The sequence below is a fragment of the Monodelphis domestica genome, chromosome 1, assembly GCF_027887165.1.
Source record: "Monodelphis domestica isolate mMonDom1 chromosome 1, mMonDom1.pri, whole genome shotgun sequence".
Classification (NCBI taxonomy): Eukaryota; Metazoa; Chordata; class Mammalia; order Didelphimorphia; family Didelphidae; genus Monodelphis; species Monodelphis domestica.
The window spans coordinates 213,008,470-213,030,568 of record NC_077227.1 but is presented as its reverse complement, the minus strand read 5'-3'; the positions used below and the strand labels follow the sequence as shown (position 1 = coordinate 213,030,568).

Genomic DNA, 22,099 nt, shown 5'->3' with positions numbered 1-22,099 from the left:
GATAAAGTGCACAGTGCTTAAAAAAATTGATCCTTGGAATTCAGCCTATAATAGTATCTCCAAAGTAATCTAAACAATTTTAGGGTGTGGTACAAAGGAGTTGTTTTTTGCATAAGGGTTTATAAGAATAGAGTGGGAAGGAAATGCTAAATTCATTGCCAGTTTCAAGCAGGAAAGTAGCCAATGTAGTTCTGAATGGCAGAGAAAAATCCACTGGTCATTGCTCTTAAAAAGATGGAAAATTCCTAATAGACTTTTCTATTTCTTTTTTTCTTCTTTTCATCTCCTGCCTAATTCTATCAGTTACTCTTTTTTTTTTTTAAGAAATGCAGATTCCCCAGTGTTTAGCTTTTTCAAGGAACATATAACTACCTCCAGAACATCTTTAATTTTGTATTATTGGTCACAAATCAGTTCACTTAATCCACCAGATATTTATGAATTATCTACAACATACCAGGCAGTTTTTTTTTGGTTTTGTTTTGGGGGGATTCTTTGCAAGGTACTTGGTAGTCAAAGACAGAAAGTGGTTTAGTCTCTGCTCTAAGGATCAAAAAAAAAAAAAAGGATCATAAGTGTAGAACTGAAAGGTATCTCAGAGGTCCTATAGATCAACTCTTAATTTAGAGATAAGGAATCTGAAGCCCACAAAGGCTAAGTTTGCAATTTAATTGAGTACTGTAACAGATAAAGAAATAGGTAAGAAAGTGGTAATGGCAAAGGAAAATTCTTGTCAGGTCAGTATGAAAAAAGAAGGAAAAAAAAGGTCTTTTAATGCTATAAGAATCACAAAAGGCTTGAGAGAGACACAAACACAGGTACACACACAGAGACCAAGATAGACATAGAGGCAGAACAAGAGAGAGAAAGTTGAGGAGAAACATTATTCTAGGAGTTGGGAAAATGTTTGAGTAACTACAAGCAGACTAAAGGGTTAAGTATGAGATTATACAACAGCTCAGTCTAGTTTGGCTGTACTATGGAGAACATGAATGGGCTCAGTATGAAATAAGATTGGAAAAGTAGGTTAGAGCCAGATTGATTTGGAACCTCAAATGCCAGGTTAAACATTTATTATTCTTTCTTATATGCACTACACAGTCACTGAATATTTTTTTTAATTTTTTAAAATTAATTTATTTTTCTTTTGGTTACATTTTTCACTTTATTTCCCTCCCTCCACTCCACTCACCCTTCCCTCAGCGGACACGCAATTTAATTGGGTATTACTTGTGTCCTTGATCAGAACCTATTTCAATGATGTTGTTTACACTAGGATGTTCATTTAGAGTCTACATCCCCAACCATATCCATTCGACCCATGTATTCAAGCAGTTGTTTTTCTTCAGTGTTTTAACTCCCACAGTGTTTCCCCTGAATGTGGATAGTGGTTTTTCTTGAAGATTCCTCCAAGTTGTTCAGGATCACTTCATTGCCACTAATGGAGTCTATTACATTTGATTGTACCACAGTGTATCAGTCTCTGTATACAGTGTTCTCCTACTTCTGCTCCTCTCACTCTGCATCACTTCCTGGAGGTTGTTCCAGTTCCCATGGAATTCCTCCAGTTTATTATTCCTTTTAGCACAATAGTATTCCATCGCCAACATATACCACAATTTGTTCAGCCATTCCCCAATTGAAGAGCATCCCCATATTTTCTGATTTTTTGACACTACAAAGAGCACAGCTATGAATATTTTTGTACATGTTTTTATTATCTCTTTGGGGTACAAACCCAGCAGTGTTATGGCTGGATCAAAGGGCAGACCATCTTTTATCGCCCTTTGGGCATAGTTCCAAATTGCCCTCCAGAATGGTTGGATCAATTCACAACTCCACCAGCAATGCATTAATATCCCAACTTTGCCAAACCCCCTCCAGCATTCATTACTTTCCTTTGCTGTCATGTTAGCCAATCTGCAAGGTGTGAGGTGATACCTCAGAGTTGTTTTGATATAAGAGATTTAGAACACTTTTTCATGAGTTTATTAATGGTTTTGATTTCTTTAACTGAAAATTGCATATTCATGTCCCTTGCCCATTTATCAGTTGGAGAATGACTTGGTTTTTTCTATAATTGGTTTAGCTCTTTATAAGTTTGACCTTTGCCAGAGGCTTTTGTAATGAATATTGTTTCCCAATTGGTTGCTTCCCTTCTAATTTTGGATGCATTAGTTTTGTTTGTACAAAAACTTTTTAATTTGATGTAGTCAAAATTATTTATTTTACATTTGTGACTCTTTCTAAGTCTTGCTTGGTTTTAAAATCTTTCCCTTCCCAAAGGTTTGACATGCATACTATTCTGTGTTAACCTAATTTACTTATAGTTTCCTTCTTTATGTTCAGGTCATTCACCCATTCTGAGTTTATCTTGGTGTAGGGTGTGAGATGTTGATCCAAACCTAATCTCTCCCATACTGTCTTCCAAATTTCCCAGCAGTTTTTATCAAATAGTAGGGTTTGGTCCCCAAAACTGGGATCTTTGGGTTTATCATAAACTGTCTGGCTGAGGTCATTTACCCCAAGTCTATTTCACTGATCCTCCTTTCTGTCTCTTAGCCAGTACCAAATTGTTTTAATGACCACTGCTTTATAGTATAGCTTGAGATCTGGGACTGCAAGTCCTCCTTCCTTTGCATTTTTTTTTCATTATTTCTCTGGATATCCTTGATCTTTTGTTCATCCAAATGAACTTTGTTATGTTTTTTTTCTAATTCAGTAAAAAAGTTTTTTGGTAGTTCAATGAGTATGGCACTAAATAAGTTAATTAATTTGGGCAAGATTGTCATTTTTATTATGTTAGCTCATCCTACCCATGAGCAATCAATGTTTTTCTAAATTGTTTAGATCTAGTTTTAATTGTGTGGAGAGTGTTTTGTAGTTGTGTTCATATAGTTCCTGTATTTGTCTCGGCAGATAGATTCCTAAATATTTTATATTGTCTAGGATGATTTTAAATGCAATTTCTCTTTCTAATTCTTGCTACTGAAATGGGTTGGAGATATATAGAAATGCTGATGACTTATGCAGGTTCATTTCACATCCTGCAACTTTGCTAAAGTTGTTGATTATTTCGACTAGCTTTTTGGTTGATTCTCTAGGATTCTTTAAGTAGACCATCATATGATCCGCAAAGAGTGATAGCCCATTTTAATACCTTCAATTTCTTTTTCTTATCTAATTGCTACTGCTAGTGTTTCTAGTACAATGTTAAATAATAGAGGTGATAATGGGCATCCTTGTTTCCTTCCTGATCTTATTGGGAAGGCTTCTAGCTTATCCCCATGGCAGATGATATTAGTTGATGGTTTTAGATATATACTATTTATTACTTTTAGGAAAGACCCTTCTATTCCTATACTTTCTAGTGTTTTCAGTAGGAATGGGTGTTGTATTTTATCAAAGGCTTTTTCTGCATCAATTCAGATAATCCTGTGATTTTGTCAGTTTGCTTGTTAATATGGTCAATTATGTGGATGATTTTCCTAATATTGAACCATCCTTACATTCCTGGTATGAATCCTACATGGTCATAGTGAATAACCCTTGTGATGACTTGCTGGAGTCTTTTTGCTAGTATCTTATTTAAGATTTTTTGCATTTATATTCATTAGGGAGATTGGTCTATAGTTTTCTTTCTCTGTTGTTGATCTGTCTGACTTTGGAATCAGTACCGTATTTGTGTCATAAAAGGAATTTGGTTGAACCCCTTCTTTGCTTATTCTGTCAAATAGTTTGCATAATATTGGGATTAGTTGTTCTTTTAATGTTTAATAGAATTCATTTGTGAATCCATATGGACCTGGGGATTTTTTCTTAGGGAGTTCTTTGATGGCTTGTTCAATTTCTTTTTCTGATATGGGGTTGTTTAGGTAATTTATTACTTCCTCTGTTAGTATAGGCAATTTATATTTTTGTAAGTATTCATCCATATCACCTAGATTGCCATATTTGTTACCATATAATTGGGCATAATAGTTTTTAATGATTGCCTTAATTTCCTCTTCATTAGAAGTGAGGTCTCCCTTTTCATCTTGGATACTATCAATTTGGTTTTCTTCTTTCCTTTTTTTAATTAGACTGACCAGTACTTTGTCTATTTTATTTGTTTTTTTCAAAGTACCAGCTTCTAGTCTTATTTATTAAATCAATAGTTCTTTGATTTTCAATTTTATTAATTTCTCCTTTGACTTTTAGGATCTCTAATTTAGTCTTCATCCGAGGATTTTTAATTTGTTCACTTTCTAGTTTTTTAATTTGGATGCCCAATTCATTGACCTCTGCCCTCCGTAATTTGTTAATATATGAACTCAAGGATATAAATTTCCCCCTGAGTACTGCTTTGGTTGCATCCCATAGGTTTTGAAAGGATGTCTCATCATTGTCATTTTCTTCAATGAAATTATTAATTGTTTCTATGATTTGTTCTTTGACTAACTGGTTTTTGAGAATCACATTGTTTAATTTCCAATTAATTTTTTATTTAACTCTCCATGTTCCTTTACTTATTATTTTCATTGCAATGTGATCTGAGAAGGTTGCATTTATTATTTCTGTTCTTTTGCACTTGGTTACAATGTTTTTATGCCCTAATACATGGTCAATTTTTTTCAATGTACCATGTGCTGCTGAAAAGAAGGTGTATTCCCTTCTGTCCCTATTTATTTTTCTCCACATATCCACTAACTCTAACTTTTCTAAGATTTCATTCACTTCTCTTACCTATTTCGTACTTTTTGGTTTGATTTATCTAGTTCAGATAGAGGAAGGCTCAGGTCTCCCACTAGTATAGTTATTCTGTCTATATCATCCTTGAGCTCCACTAGTTTCTTCTTTAGAAATTTGGATGATATGCCATTTGGTGCATATATGTTGAGTACAGATATTTCCTCATTGTCTATACTACCTTTTATCAGGATGTAATTACCTTCCCTATCTCTTTTAACTAGATTTATTTTCACTTTGGCTTTGTCAGATATCAAGATTGCAACTCCTGCCTTCTTTTTATCACTTGATTCCCAATAGATTTGGCTCCATCCTCACCCTATGCATATTTGCCTTCCGCGTGTGTGTTTCTTGTAGACAGCATATGGTAGGGTTTTGGATTCTAATCCAGTCTGCTATTTGCTTGCATTTTATGGGTGAGTTCATTCCATTCACATTCAGAGTTATGATTACTAGCTGTGTATTTTCCAGCATTTTGATTTCTACTCCTGGTCCTGCCTTTTCCTCTTTCATTATTTCATTCTACACCAATGTTTGTTTTTAATCAGTCCCTCTAGTTCCCACCCTAATTTTACTTCCCTTTCTATCCCCCTCCCTTCTTATTCTCCCTCTTATTTTCTTTGCAGTCTTTTTAAAACTACCACCCACCCTCTCCCTCCCTGATACTGCTTCCCTCCCCAGAAGACCACTTGTTACCCTTCTACTCCCCTATAGGGCATGAATCTATTCTCTGCTCCAATGGATTGGATTGTTCTTCCCTCTTTGGGTCAATTTCAAAGCATGTAAGAGTTGAGTATTTCCTGTGTCCAACGTCTTTAACATCCCAGTGCATTGATGTTCTCTCCCCTCCCTCCATGAGCTTCTTTGTGACATATAAATTTACCCCCTTTTGTTTCTTTTCCCATTTCTTTTAGTATTAACCTCTTTTTTTAGCTCTAGTATATATATTAAAATATGTATATACACACATATATATATATTTATGCATACATATATCTATATACCAATTTACGTCTTGTTATTTCATCCTATACAGTTTGTCACTGTTCCCTCTAAGTGTAATTCTTCTAGCTGCCCAGGTGATAACAGTTTTTAATAGTTACCAATGACCTCTTTTCTTATAGGGATACACATCATTTTAACTTATTGAGTCTCTAAAAAGAGTGGGGTTTTTTGGTTGTTGTTGTTTTGTTTTGTTTTTCTTTTTTCCCTTTTTTTAAATTACCTTTTGATGATTCTCTTGAGTTCTGTGCTTGGACATCAAATTTTCTGTTCAGGTCTAGTCTTTTCTTTGCAAATTCTTGGAATTCTTCTATTTTGTAAAATGACCATACTTTCCTCTGTAAGAATGTGTCTGTTTTCCTGGGTAGTTGATTCTTGGTTGTAGACCTAGTTCCCTTGCTTTTCGGAATATCATATTCCATGCCTTTTGGTCCTTCAGTGTAGATGCAGCCAGATCCTGTGTTATGCTCACAGTGGTTCCATGGTATCTGAATGACTTCTTCTTGACAGCTTATAATATTTTTTCTTTGGTCTGATGGTTCTTGAATTTGGCTATAACATTCCTAGGTGTTGTCAGCAGGTGATCTGTGGATTCTTTCAATCTTCACTTTTCCCTCTTGTTCTAGAATATCAGGGCAGTTTTCTTGCATAATTTCCTGTAGTATTATGTCCAGGCTTTTTCTTTTGTCATGGTCTTCTGTTAGGCCAATGATTCTTAAATTGTCTCTCCTCGAACGATTTTCTAAATCTTATGTTTTGTAAATGAGATGCTTCATATTTTCCTCAATTTTTTTCATTCTTTTGGTTTTGTTTTATAGTATCCTGCTGCCCTGTGAGGTCACTTAATTCTAGTTGTTATATTCTGGTTTTTAAAGACTGGATTTCATCCCTGGCTTTTTGGTCATCCTTCTCCTTCTGGTCTGATTTTCTTTGGATGTCATCTTTTATCCTTTTTACCTCATCTTTCATCTTCTTGACTCATTTTTCATCTCCTTTGCTTCATTTTCAAACTGGTTGATTTTGACTTTCAGGGTACTATTTTCTGTTTCCAGATGACTCGTCTTAGTTTTTAAGTTCTTTTCTCAGTTGTCTTCAGCCTCTCTTAATTTTGTTTTGAATTGCATTTTTAGTTTTTCCAAAGGCTGTATCCAATTCGCTGGGATGTCTGATTTATCTTTTGATGATCCCTCCTCCTCTGTTCCGTTTGCTCTTTGTTCGTTGCCTACATAGAAGCTGTCTATTATAATCTCTTTCTTCTTTTTATGTTGTTTGCTCATATTTACCCATTCTTTACTCCCCGTATTTGTCTGGGCTCTTGCTCCTCTCATTTTTTTGGTTTTGGGTTTTTTTGTCAAGTTTCCCCTCTTGGAGCTTTGACAGGAGATCTCTCCTTGCAGTCTGTGGGGGAGGGTTGTTGGAGTTTGAGCTTCCCTGTCCTCTGGAGGCTTTTGAGTAGATTAAAGTCCAGCAGTCTGTGGGGGAGGGGTATTGGAGCTTGGGCTTCCCTGATCTCTGAAGACTTTTGATGGGATTTAGTTCAGCTGGGTTGGGCTGGATGTGCTCTGAGACCAAAACCTCCTGGAAGGCTGGAGCAATATGGAGGGTCTCTACCACTGTGACCAGGCTGCCTGCTCTGTGCTCCCTCTCCAGCTCCTTCCCCACCACCTGTGTTCAACACTCTGAGCCTGGCACAGTCCTGCCTGCAATGTACACCCTCCAGACAAGCGCCTTTGCCCTCTCAGAGGTTCCTGCTGCCACTGGAGATTTAGCACTCTAGGTGGGTTGGGGGAGGGGTTCTGGTACCTTCCTTCTGCCTTCCTCTTAAACCCGAATGTTCTCAAATTCGGCTTTTTGGAGGAGTACCTTTTGGATTGAATCCATCAGGAGGGTTCCTTGGCTTTGTCTTGTTGTTAGGTTTGATTTTCAGTCCCCTAGGAGCATTTAGTTTGTAATTGGTAAGGAAGGGTATTCAGAGGTTTGATCTTTTGCTGCTTCTGTGCTTCCATCTTGACTCTGCTTCCTCACTGAATATTTTTGAGCCAGGGAGCAATTGCACACTAAGAATATTATTTTGGCAGTTCTGAGAAGGAGAGATTGAAAAGGGTAGATCATTGATGCAAAGAAACCAGCTATTTTAATAGTCTAATTGAAAGGTCATGAGGACTTGCAGAAGGGTAACAGCAGTGCAAACAAAGATATGGTTCCAGATGCAAGAGATATTGGAAAGGTAGAGGGGATAGGACTTGGGTTAGTGCAATAGACTTTTGGACTTGGAGATGGGAAGATGTGGGTTAAAATGTTTCACTTGAAATAATAGAAAGTGGTGCACCCAGGAACATATTGTTTATAATAAACACACTTTATAAGCTTAAAGATTTTCAGGGTTAAAATCTGGAGCAGAATTTATTATGGGTTAAGTAAGTCCCCCAAAGCAGGGGTAGCAAGCATGATCTCAGACAAGGTAAGAATAAAAATTGATATACTCTCAGGACCTTGGGAATTATATGATAAGAGATAACAGTTACATAGTACTTCAAGGTTTATAGAGAGCTTTACATATATTCCCTCACTTGTTCTTCATAACAACCTTGTGAAATAGTTGCTATTATCTTCATTTCACAGGTGAGGAACTGAAGCATACAAATAGTTAGTGACTTGAACAAGGTCATATAATTAGGAAGTATCTGACACCTGATTTGAATTTGAGTCTTCATCCTACCCATGGCTGCCCAAGTCATTTGATCTATAAATATTAAGTACTTAGTATTTGCTAGGCTAAATGATAGTACATAGTAACATAATCTTTTTATCATGCTACTATCTAGCTTTCAAACTTTTGCCTATTGCCTTTAGTCCAGAATCTTTAGCCTTGCATTCAAAATTTTTTTCACTCTATCCCCCAGTTCTCCATTCACCCTCGTCTTCTGCTCTTTCTCCAAATGCACTCCATACTCTTTCCATACTTGAGCATGCTCTGTTCTCTGAACAAAGAGCTTGGGAGGAAGTTGTAGAAGTTAACACAGTGGACATGCTGAAAAGTCACGAGTGCAAAAAGATCTTGGGAGGGAAAGTTCAAGTTCAATATCTTGAATGTAGAGAAGTATTATGTGAAAATTGCTGGTCTTACAGGTTGGTGGTTATACTACATTGAAAATGGTTACTTGAATGGTGGAGATCAAGAATCTGTGGTATGAGAGTGACAGGGTCATCATCATGAATGCTGCTGTCATAAAGGATGATGGTAGAAGAGAGAGTGGAAAGATTTTTTTCTATGAAAATAGTAGAGCTAGAATAATAATGTGTTACTGAAGTAAGGGTATTGATGCAAGGAGAAAAGCAAATTTATTTTAAAATTATTGTTTCTATCCATACATCTCAATTTGTGGAAAATGGCAAAAGCTTATTTTAGATTATTGGAATACTGCAAATCATCCAAAATCCAACCTGTTTCAGCCATTATTATTATTCCTCTTAGGATTTTTCTCTCCTCTTAGACTCTTAATTCTTATGACAGGTAAAAATTAAATTACATAGCCTGAAAATCTTGTTTGTTACTTTCTTTAAGCTAGACTTAATATGTTAGCCAAAAATTAAAACTGGACTCTTCGGAGCTTATGTAATTCAATGTATTTAGAGACAAAAATTCAGTATTCAAAGTGATGTTGATATTTCGAATCAGTTTTTTAAAAAAGTTAATAAGCAAGATACTTTTCTGAGCAAATGACAGACTAGAAGAATGTAAGAAACACATAAAGATTTGTAGTGGCTCAGGCATTCAGCAGGCATATGACATTCACTTTCAGTAAAACTAACAGAGGTGAAAAGAAAAAAGACTGTATCCTTTGATAAGACATTTAAGAAAAATGATTTAGCACACATACTGCTGCATCTCAACAATGTTATGTTAATGACAACACAGTAAAGCGTCTGTTTTCTGATGTTGTTGCTATCAAAGGATATATAAAACACTTTTACAATAAATACAAACAGCCAAATAACCTTGGAAGTGTTCTTAAGACAACATAGTTTATTTTTTTATGCGCGTATGAATCCTTGCCTATTTAGCTGAAATTGATTGTAAATGAGCAAAACTGTTGTGCAAACATGTTAACATTTCCTTTTATTATGTTAGACTGGGATGTATCTTCAGTGTCCTCTTTAATGCCTCATTGATTACATGGCACTACTTTTAAAAAGGCTAGTCTCCTTATTCACATCTTATTTGTATCTAGCTCTCTCCTAAAGCTTCCCTGGCAGACTGTCACATTGGAGGGCTTTCTGACTTTTTTTTTTGCATCTATACTGTTTCTTCTTTAAAATTTAGGTTCTTAGCCAGTATCACTGGAAAATATTTATTATATCCAGGTATACAGTATTTCATAGTATTCATAAAAGTCCATCTGACATAATTTGGGATATGCATTCTTATTACCTTGAGTGGCTACCCTTCTCATGAAGAAATATGGGAGATCGGGGAGTGATTTTTCTAGAACAACTCCTTCATTTTACAGAGGAAGTAACTGAGACCAAGAGAGATTCAGTGGCTTGCCAAAGGCCATAGAGATAATAAATGGCTGGATCAGGGTTCAAACCCAGGTTCTTTGATTCCATATTCCTTCCAACTCCCACTTTAAGACCCAGGTCAAAAATCACTTCTTCCAATGATGATCTGATGACTATCGCCATAACTAGAAGTGATCCCTTCCTTTAAATTTTCATAGCATGCCTTCCCCGCCACATGTACTTACTAATTATTATTTTGTATTGCATTTGTGCACATCTTTTCCCCACCTCTTTTTCATCCACATAGTCCTTGAGGGCAAGAACTTTATCTCTTTCTTTAATTTCAAGCACATGTAGAATGACAATTTTGAATGTTCTATTAGTAAGTAAACACACTTTATTAAACAATTAATATGTGCCTGGAACTATGCCAAGTCCTGGAGCTACAAGGAAAATGAAATGCATGACCCCTGCCCCCAAGAAGCTTATATTCAAATAAAGAAGCCAAAATGCAAACAAATATATTCAAGCAAGATATATACAGGCTAAATGGGAGATAGCCTCAGAAGAAAAGCCCTTGGCCAGGGAGGTTAGTAGGTGTGCTTGGAATTGTATCTTGCAGAAAGTGGGATTTTAATTTGAGTTTTAAAGGCCATGAGAGAACCCAGGAGACATAGGGGAGGAGGAGGGAGCATCTCAGGCTTAGTGGATGGCTACTCTCAATCCATGGAGTAGGGAGAAGTACATAGATGAGGAGCAACAAGAAGGCCAGGGTCTTTGGACTGCAGAGGAGAGTGAAGTATAAAAACACTAGAAAGGTAGGAAGGGCTCGGGTTTTATGGGGTTTTAAATGCCAAAAGGTGGATTTTATATTTGATCCTAAAGGTAATAGAGAGCCACCAGACTTTATTGAGTAGGGCATGATCAGACACACTTTAGGAAAAGCAGTTTGGTAGCTGAGCGGAGGCTGTATTAGAGTGGGAAAGGACTTGAGGCTTCCTGGCTAGCTATGTGGGTTAAGAGAATGGGATATAGTTGGGGTTTTGATAACCTGGAGCAAACATTAATTTAGTTGACCCAAAAATGGCCCAGTTAACAGTTAAGATGTTTGTACTTTGCACAAAGCTGTCATTATTGTCATTCAGTTGTGTCTGATTCTTCATGATCTCATGGAATCCGTGAGGTTTTCCTGACAAAGATATTGGAGTGGTTTGCCATTTCCTTCTCCAGCAGATGAAGACAGACATTGTTAAATGACTTGTCCAATCAGTATCTGGGATCAGAGCTGAACTTGGGTCTTCCTGACTCCAGCCCCAGCACTCTGTCCATGAAGACACATAACAGCCTCAAAGCTGTCCTAGAGACCTTAAAAAACCATCTGGGGCAAATCTCCATTTTACAGAAAAAATTCGGGGAGACTTAAGTGAAAGACATGTCATAGGATCATAGGTTCATGGATGTAGACCTGGAAGGTAACTTGGAGATCACCTAGTTCCTTCTCCCCATTATTTAGATGAAGAAACCAAGGCACAGAAAGAAAGATTAAGGAACTTGCTGAAGTAGGTAATGAAAGACTAAGAAGGAATTTTAAAATTCTGGTCTGGTTCTCATTTTAACATAACCCTCTGCCTCCTAGACATTGAATCAACTATTGGCAAAGCCTAGCTTAACTCACAATTTGAACCCTTGATTCCCAGGTACATAGAAGAGTCCTTCACACTGTATTTTTATAAAACTAGTAAACTATTTTGTGGCAGAATCATATGTTGTGAAAGAGCCCTTCCATTATCTCCTATTATCTTTGCAAAGACAAATGTTTTCTCTGACACTTCTGCCTCCCACAATACTGAGAAACAAGGAATTTAGTGCAAATCTAAATCTTTCACACATTAGCAGGAAACATTAAATGCAGGCCCTTACCCTGTTTTGTGTAGGTCAAAATGCAGCCCTGTGTTTATCCTATTAATTGCTTATTAAATACTTGTTTGTCATGTTCTATAATAAAATTATGCATTTGGCTATATTTTGTTTCTCTGACATCTATATGGCCTATAAAGAACAATTTGGTAATAGAAAATAAATCATACACACAACTCTAATTACACTGGCTCCTTATGGCAGTAGGTAAATGAGAATCCAGAGTTGGAGAGTTTTGTTTTTTTAAATCACTGACTTGAGTGTTCCTTCTCTAGATCTTCACACATTCCTCAAGTGTTTATCTTTTCCCCTTTGGTTGGCTCATTTTATGCATTTAGAATGTAAGCCCTACAGCCAGAGACTTTATCATATTTACCATAAAAGGCAGTAAAAGTACCCAGAGCTCTAAGCAATGGGTGTATTTATATTGATGTAGTGAATAAGCAAATAATCTGGGTGATATTAAGCTGTTTTCTTCTAGGTTTCTAGTGACGGTTCTGAAACACCAGAGCACAGCTTGAAAGTGATTTATGTTTATAATACTACTAGATCAGCAAAAAGGGCATATATTAGATCGTTGGAAAATGCTTATTTAGAAATTTATGTTCCTCACTATCTGTCTTCATATTTATGCTTTGTGGACAATTTTAGCTTTTCCCTCTTTAGATAGAATAATGAATCCAAGTGTCTCCCTGGGTTTATGGTTTATTGTGAAAAAAGCAATGTGGCCATACCTTTAAAAGTGTTAATTCTTTGCTACTTAGAAGCTGTGTATCATTGGGCAAGCCTCTTGATTTCTCTGGGCCCAAGTTTATTCATGTGGAAAATGAATAGTTTGGGACTAGATGAACTAGGATACAATAGGGTCACATGTTTAACACTGGAAGGGAACTCAGAGGCCATCTTATCTTGTCTCATCATTTTATATATGTGACTTTGCCCAAGGTCAAAGATAGTAAAATGGAAGAACAACATTTTTAAATCCAGAGCCAAGTTGAATACTTTTTCTATTTTACAAGATTAATTCCTTCAGTTCTAAGCCTTATGATCCAAACTGGACCTTTGTTCTGACAATACTAGATTAACAGATATTAAGTGTAATCTACTCTGTGCCATATACTAGTGCTGGAGATAGAAATATAAGTAGTGTAAAGGTTAATTTTAATGGTTGGACAATAATTTTATGTGAAATTATATAGTTGCCAATATTTATTATATCTTGAGTCAGAAATTTATTTACATATATTTACAAAATGGAGAGGAAACAATAAAGTATAGAAATGTGAAGAGGTTAGAGAGGTTATCTATCCTATTAACCTAAATGTTTACTCTTAATCCAGGCAGAGAAAAATTAGTTCTCAACCAGGAAGGTTGATGGAGAGTAATCACACAGCCTCCTCCAAGATGAAAGCTAGTCTCTTAGGAAACTAGGAAAGGAGTCAGCCTTTCACTCACCTAACGAAGTATTCCAGGAGTCAGAGTGTAAGTTGAAGCCCAGTTGAAGCTCCAAGCCAATGATCCAAGCTGCAGTCTCCAACAAAGCTCCCTAGAAGACTCTCCCCAGTCAAAAAACTATCTCCAGAAGACAATCTCTTCAGACTATCTTCTTAAAGACAACCTGCTCCGAGGGAGTTCAGGGCTTGCTTTTATGATCACTTTTTGTCCCTGCCCCTCTTCACAGGGGCCAATCACAGTTTCCAAATTGTCTAGCACTGCCCAGGGGACAGTGTTTGTGGGAACCCGTTCTCACCTTCTGGAGGAGTGAATACTTATCAAAAGGGTTCACAGATTCCTGGCTGATTGAGTTTCTGAGGGTGTAAACTCTGATCATAGAATTCAAGTTTGGGACTGAGTTAAAAGGGTGAGTTCTCTAAGTACCTTGCTAGTTTCTCACCTAGTACTAAATAGGGTGTTCAATCTTTTGTTGATTCAATTCAAAAGTAGACAAAGGAGAGTTAATCTTGTCTTCACAATCCAAGTAGGGGTACTTAAATTAGTGTTAACTAAAGTGTTAACTCAAAATAGACACAGGGAATAAAGGATTCCCTTTCACAAATGTAAACTCAAAGAGAACAGAGAATTCCCTTTTAAAATACTAAAATAATATTTTCTTATAAAAATTTATATTCCAAATAGGGAAGATAATATATTTTAAAATATATGGCCTAAATATTAAAAGCTTGGGGCTGAGGTAGATTCAAGAGAGGATTTATGCAGAAGGTAATTCCTGAGCTTCATTTTAAAAGAAGAAAGGGATTCTGGAGTTGAGGAAGGGAAGGAGTGCATTCCAGGCATGTGGGAGTACCAATGCACAGGCACAGAGAATGTCAGAAGTGATGACCAGAGAGAAGGCTGGTTTGGCTGGATATGCAAATGGAGGAAAAAATATCCAATGAGGCTAATCCAAGGCATTTATACTTTATCCCAGAGACAATAGGAGTTGATTGAGTAGGGGAATCATATGGTCAGATAGCTATCATTAACATAGACTTTTAAGGTTTGCAAAGCACTTTGCATATATTCTCTCCTTCATTCTTATACATGATCAAATCTGTGTTTAAGGAAAACTATTTTTGGGGCAGCTAGGTAGCACAGTGGATAGAGAGCCAGGCCTGGAGTCTGGAGGACCAGAGTTCAAATCTGAACGCAGACACTTCTTAGCCAGGTGACTCCTGGGCAAACTACTTACCTCCAATTGCTTGGTCCTTCCTGCTCTTCTGCTTTGAACCAATGCTTAGAATCAGAAGGTAAGGGTTAAAAAAGGAGAAAAAAAAAACCCTACTTCTGCTACAGTGTATAGGATGGGCTAGAGAGGATGGAAAGACCTTGGAACAATTAGGAGTGTGATACTCTTGGTGAGAGATCATGAGAACCTGAACCAAGTTGAAAGGATTAGATATGAAAGATATTACAGAATTAGAAACAATAAAATTGTTGACTTATTGGGTATATGAGATGAAGGAAAGTGAGAAGTCCAGGATGATGTTGAGGTTTCTCACCTGGGGGAAGGAGGGGTGGCCTTTGGCAAAAACTGGAGAGTTTGGAAAAGGAGAGGCTTTGTGGTGGGGGGGCAAGAGGATAATGAGTTCAATGTGTTCAGTCATGAATGAGTTCAGTAACCTCAATGAATTCAGTAAACTCAGCTGAGTTTAAGATGTCTTCAGGACATTCTGTTTGAAATATCTAATAGCAATTGGTGATGCGGGACTGAAGCTCACAGGAGAGATTGAGGTTAATGATAAATTATATTAATGTGACATATGGCATGATACAGGCAATATCCTTTCTGGGCCTTGTGTACCACAAGCTTCACATTGTTTGTGTTTGTGCCCTGGGAAATAGGTAGTGCATCTGACTCTAAGGCAAAATGGGATGAGAAGAGAGACTGACCTTGAGAAAGGCCAGAACTTGAATATTTTGGAGTTTGGGAGAAGATGGAATTTGTTAAGTTAAAACTGACACCATGAAGACTTCTTACAATGGAGCTCAATATCTTGGGGCAGCTAAATGGCACAGTAGATAGAGCTCAGGGTCTACAGTCAGGAAGCCTTGAGTTCAAATCTGATCTTGGACACTTACTAGCTGTGTGTCCCTGGGCAAGTCGCTGTCAGATGCGCTGGAGAAGGAAACGGCAAACCCCTATGTTATCTTTGCCAAGAAAACTCCCAATGAGGGCATGAAGAGTCAAATATGATTGAAAACAACTGAACCAAAAATCAGTGTCCCAACTCCATTTTATCATACTTCTTTATTACTCTTGGAAGCTTCAACAAGATCCCTCTTTTCTCCCAAATTCCAGCTTTCACATTTATAAAAAAGAATCAAATATCTAAGTGTCAGTAACAGTGAAGTAAGTAGTTTACATGTAAAATATTTTTAAAGCTCTCTGATTTTGCCTTCAGAGACAAGATCTCTGCAAGCTTAATAGGCTCATTTTCTGGCTAATTATGCTAAGTAATAATACAGTCATTTATAGAGACACATTGTTAGATTACCTTGATTTCAGTGTTATTATCTAACTATTTCTGTTACCTATTCATCTTAAGTAGGTCTCTGAAAATTTTGGTTTAAAACTTGTTTCTTGCGCATATATATATATATTATATAGGTACATGTATGTATATATTTATGTATTTTTATAAATATTATTTCTGTTTAAATTGGGGTATTAAATATGTGCTTTTATTTAAACAGGTTTTGGGTCTCATCCAAAATATGAGTGTTTTCCAGTGTCCAAAATGTAAACATGAAACTCATATTTTTGGTGCTGATGGTGCAAAGAAACTAGCAAAAACCCTTTGCCTTGATGTTTTAGGTAAGAACAATGTTTTGTTTTGTCCTGTTTTGAGAGAAAACAGCCTACAACGTTCAGGGATATGGGAAATATCAATATGTCTAAGGAAATAAAAAGCGTTTGGTTTATGTCTTTAAGTGAGAACATTCTCGTGCTGGGCTTTGTGATGACTTTTCATTAGCTTTTTAGAATGCTGTCACGAGGAGGCATATTATGAATTAGGATCTGAAGATACTAGATTTAAGAATTAGAAAGGAGCTTAAGGTGCATCAGTAAAACCCTCATATTTTAAAGATGAAGAACCTGAGGCTCAAGAGTCACAAGTTAAGTGGCTTGTCAATGTCACACACGTTGTAAATGAAAGTTGGGATTTGATCCCAGATTCTCCGATTCTAAATTTAGTGCTATTTCTTGCCTATCACTGCCTCCTTTAGTTAGGAAATTTTCTGTCAATTAAGATGATAACTTCCCTAAGAGTTTATACAGTTGACAAACAAGCACTTAATATATTGCAATATATTGCAGACACTATACTAAGCTCTGAGGAAAGGCAAAACTACGATTCCTGTTTTCAAGGAGCTCACTAATGTAAATAGGGGAGACAACATGCAAATCATTAAGTGTATACCAGATACATGCATATAAATGGAAGGTAATAATTAGTTTTAGTTTGATATAAGAGTTTTATGAGCTGTTACAGACTATGATTGGGAAGATTATATATTCAGGTGGCAATCAGCAATTTGCCAGTCAGGGTCATATTGATCAATGTAAATAGGTATATGTGAAAACACTTATTCATTATATAGAAGGCTATCCAGTAAGATTCCATTCAAATTTTAGATCTTGGTATATATCTAAAGACATTTATACAAATATAATTACATTTATGGATCTCCTTGGTTCAGGAAGTACAATTTACTGCCTTCTGTGATTTTGCTATTTTACTCTCATTTTTATATAGGAAAGATACCTGAACTTAATGTTATACATAGTTAGCTTCGAATTTGAAAATGAGTTAGTTTTAGAGGAACTACTGGTTAGTGCATCAGATGTATTAAAATGATGATTTTATATAAAATGTTACATGCCAAATTCCACTAGCAACTTAATTCAGTTTTTTTAAAAAACCAATTTAGAAATTGGTCTAATTATGAACGAATACCTAGGCAGAGGGAAATTCTGGGTAGCAGATTAAAGAGATAAAGAGAGAGTGCTTTTGAATTATTAACCATTAGTACTTTAAAAAAATTGTATGGTTAAGATCCCTGAGAGATCAAAGAATTGCAAAATATTACCTACTGTAATTGAGTTTGCAATGGTTGGAGTTAAACATTATTGTTGTGGTGCATTTGCCTCAATACCTAGGTGAATACTAATGAAATATTTTGATATATTGCTATAATTATATCCAGTAATTATACACTATAAATGTTTTTCATTTAACTAACCTAAGAAGTTCAATTACCTAAATCTACATGCTAACATAAGAGAATGACACCTAGTTGTGAAGAAAAGTAAATACATAATTAGAAGGGCACTATTAGCTTATTAGCAATGGTACAGGATAAAGTCTGTGTATTTGATGTTAGCCTGTAACTAAGAAAAATTCAGCTGTATACCAACCACTATGTCATCTTTAATGGTGTCTGCCAAAGCCTATATTGGCTTAAAACAAAGCAAAAACTAAACAAAAGAAGCATTTTACAATTTACAAACAAAAGAAGTAATTTTAAGTTTGCCATTTTTAGAGGACTCATTTGTGTATCATTTATGCCGCTACTCCTGGGTTTATCTTCTTTGTGTATTTCATATGAGGGTGCCAAATATATTTCTAGTCCTATGAAAAATGCTTTCCCTATATTCATGGAGCTAATTCTGAGGATGAGATTGGTGATCAGGGCTCCCTTTCCACTGCCCATTCTCCAACACTTAGCAGAAAATGAAGTTATATGGTGTCACTTTTTGTCATTAAAAGTCTTAAGCTATGCCTGATATAAACTCACAATTTGACAGTTTATTAAAGGATATAAATTATACCTGGCTAGTCCAAAGAATGAGAAAGCTGTTTAGCTCCCCCCTACCATCCCCCGCCCCCGAGGTCTTTCTAGTTGAGGAACATGCTTTCCCAAGTGTATAGGATTTGGCCCACCATCATCCTTGTCCATGCTAAAAGCTGGAACAGTATCTGTTGAAGGTTATAGCAATGTGATTTGTCACTGGACTTCTCCTGAATAATTATATAGGGAAAAGACTTTCTAATGTCACTCTTTATCAATAAGGTTCCACTTTCCATAGATACTTTTAATATTTAAAAGAATCGATTTAAAGGGCAGCTGGGTAGCTCAATGGATTGAGAGCCAGGTCTAGAGATGGGAGGTTCTGGGTTCAAATGTGACCTCAGACACTTACTAGTTGTGAGACCCTGGGCAAGTCACTTAACCCCCATTGCCTAGCCCTTACCACTCTTCTGCCTTGGAACCAATACACAATATTGGTTCCAAGACAGAAGATAAGTGTTTAAAAATAATTTTTTTTAAATAAATAAAAGCACTGATTTAGTGGACAGTGTCATCTGCCCTCATGATTTCATTTATGGCATCTCAACTGGGTACACATTCATGACCCGCTTTGACCTTAGATGTAGGCATCTATTATCTGGAGTGGAAATCTTTGGTAGCCTGGTTCTCCTAACCTGTCAATGGTGTCAAACTCAAGTAGAACAAGGGCCATTAGGCCATAAATAAGTATCCCTATGGGCCACACATTGACTTCGTTTTAAAATGTAATATTACCTATGTTTAACTGTATTTTTATTTATCGTGTTAAATATTTTCCAGTTATATATATTTTTAAACCCTCATCTTCCTTGAAAGGAGATTGTCATCTTTGATTGGGCAGTTTGTTCAACTTGGGAATCCTGAGAATGGCCTTGAAAAGTGTCTCTGGTACTTTAGAGTATAGGCGCAAAATCTTTTTTCAAAAGTTATAAAGAAAAAACTATTAAATTTTTAGTATGTAAACTTAGGTTATACGTGACTATGCCCTTCAACTCAACATCAAAGCGAAAGCATTACAATGAACCTTACTTAATAAAAAATCCTTGCATCTAGAAAAGATATTTCTCTGAATGGGAATTGTATTTTCATTTTCTGTTTGTTGTTGCTGTTGTTGCCATCATTAATCTTAAGAGTAATAATTTTATCCATCATTTGTATAAGGAGAAATTAACATATTAATAGCAGCTCAAGTTGAGATATGTCAAAGTCAAATAAAGTTCTGACAAATTTTTTTATAAGTTGCTCAGGACAGTGTTTCCATGTAATTACAGTGGCTGGGGAATTTTATGTTAATCTTATAAACCTACACTCTTTTTTTTTTAAGTTTTATTTAATTAGTTTAGAATATTTTTCCATGGTTACAAGATTCATGTTCTTTCTCTCCCCTCCCCCCAACCACCTCCTGTAGCCAACATGCAATTCCTCTGGGTTTTACATGTGTCATTGATCAAGACCCATTTCTATATCATTAATATTTGCACTTGTGTTATCATTTAGAGTCTATATTCCCAATCATATCCCCATCTACCCTTATGATGGAGCAGTTGTTTTTCTTCTGTATTTCTATTCCCACAGTTCTTTCTCTGGATGTGGATAGTTTTCTTTCTCATAAGCCCCTCAGGATTGTCCTGGATCACTGCATTGCTGTTAGTAGAGAAGTCCATTACCTTCTATTGTACCACAGTGTATCAGTCTCTGTGTACAATGTTCTCCTGGTTCTGCTCCTCTCACTCTGCATCACTTCCTGGAGGTTGTTCCAGTCTCCATGGAACTTCTCCACTTTATTATTCCTTTGAGCACAGTAGTATTCCATCACCAACATATACCACAATTTGTTCAGCCATTCCCCAATTGATGGGCATCCCCTCATTTTCCAATTTTTTGCAACCACAAAGAGCACAGCTATGAATATTCTTGTACAAGTCTTTTTCCTTATTATCTCTTTGGGGTACAAACCCAGCAGTGCTATGGCTAGGTCAAAGGGCAGACAGTCTTTTGTCGCCCTTTGGACATACTTCCAAATTGCCCTCCAGAATGGTTGGATCAATTCACAACTCCACCAGCAATGAATTAATGTCCCGACTTTGCCACATCCCCTCCAGCATTCATTACTTTCTGTTGCTGTCATGTTAGCCAATCTGCTAGGTGTGAGGTGATACCTCAGAGTTGTTTTGATTTGCATTTCTCTGACTACAAGAGATTTAGAACCCTTTTTCATGTGCTTATTATACCTACACTTTAAAGAGGATATGTCAACAGGAAGAAGTGAAGAAACAAACATATAAAGTACCTGCCATGTGCCAAGTGTTTTACAAATATTATATTAACTCACTAAAAAAATGCCCATTGTTTTGAAATTATACTCTTTGATATGCTAAAAGATAGGAAGAAAACCTACTAAAATAGGTATGCATACTATTTAATGCTAATTCTAACAGCAACAGCCAAAAAGATGATTCTAGCTATTTCTCTGGCTTCATGTAGTCTTGAGGTGAATATAATAATAATGCTCATTTCTCTAGTTCTTACAGATATAGCTTTAGGATCATTTGAAGTTTATATGAAAAGAAGAATATTGAACCAAAGCAAGACTGCTAACTTGTACAAATTAGTTCAGCATTAAATACCTGCCTATGTATAGACCAGTAGGCATTTGGAGAGATATTAAGATAAATACCCTCAGTCTTGCAGAGTGCACAGACTAACAGAGGATACAAAAGATGCTGGAATAAGAGTAATGGAAATGGAACCAAATGAGGATGTAAGAAAAGTACAAATTAAGGTCTGTAGAGGGAAAGATAATTAATTATTAATTACTCAATTAGTAGCATTAATAACAGCTAAAATAGCTCATATTTATATGGTGCATTCTATGTGCCAAAAACTCTGCTAAGCATTTTACAATTATGCCATTTAATCCTCACAACCCTAGGAGACAGGTGCTATTATTACCTCCATTTTACTTATGGGGAAATTGAGGCAAACAGTGGCTTGCCCAAGGTCATGCTACTAGTAAATATCTGAGAATGGATTTGAATTCAGGTTTTTCTGATGTTCTGTCCACTTTACCAACTGGCAGTTTTAGGGAAGACTTCATAGAGGAGATGACATTTGAATCAAATCTTAAAGATACTCATTCATGGAACCAAGGTTCCATGATCTCAAAGAGGCATGATTGAGGGAATAGGAAACAGTTCAAAATGTGTTGTTTGTGGAAAGAGACCTGGATTTGGAATCATCTTATCTGGTCTTAAAGCCTAGATTTGTCACTGTCCATAGCACTGGACAAGTCATTAATCTCTATAGGTCTCTATTTCTTTATTTAAAAAATAGAGTTGGAATAGATGACCTCTAAGGCCTTTTCTAGCCTAAATATATGATTCCATGAAGCTGGAACCTTGTGAAATAGTCATCATTGCCCACTTCTTTGCTACTTTGTGTAAGCAGACCTCAGAAGTGGACAAAGTACAAGTTTCTTTAGTATTAGACAGAACTTACTTCAGTCCTTAGATGGGTATGTGTGTTTGTCAGTGTGGTAAATTCCTTTGTTAAGCAGCCCATCCATGCTTTTATATCCTAAATAGCTACAAATCCT

At 36.3% G+C, this 22,099-nt stretch overlaps 1 protein-coding gene across 3 annotated transcripts in view; it reads left to right on the top strand.

Annotated features, from left to right (window-relative positions):
* Positions 1-22,099, top strand: part of NUBPL (NUBP iron-sulfur cluster assembly factor, mitochondrial) — a 365,055-nt gene that overhangs the window by 315,258 nt on the left and 27,698 nt on the right. For all 3 annotated transcript variants that reach the window (XM_007472517.3, XM_056810405.1, XM_056810404.1), the window contains exon 9: positions 16,345-16,465. In XM_007472517.3, coding sequence (XP_007472579.2) covers positions 16,345-16,465 — 121 coding nt within the window. The remainder of the gene's footprint in view (positions 1-16,344; positions 16,466-22,099) is intronic.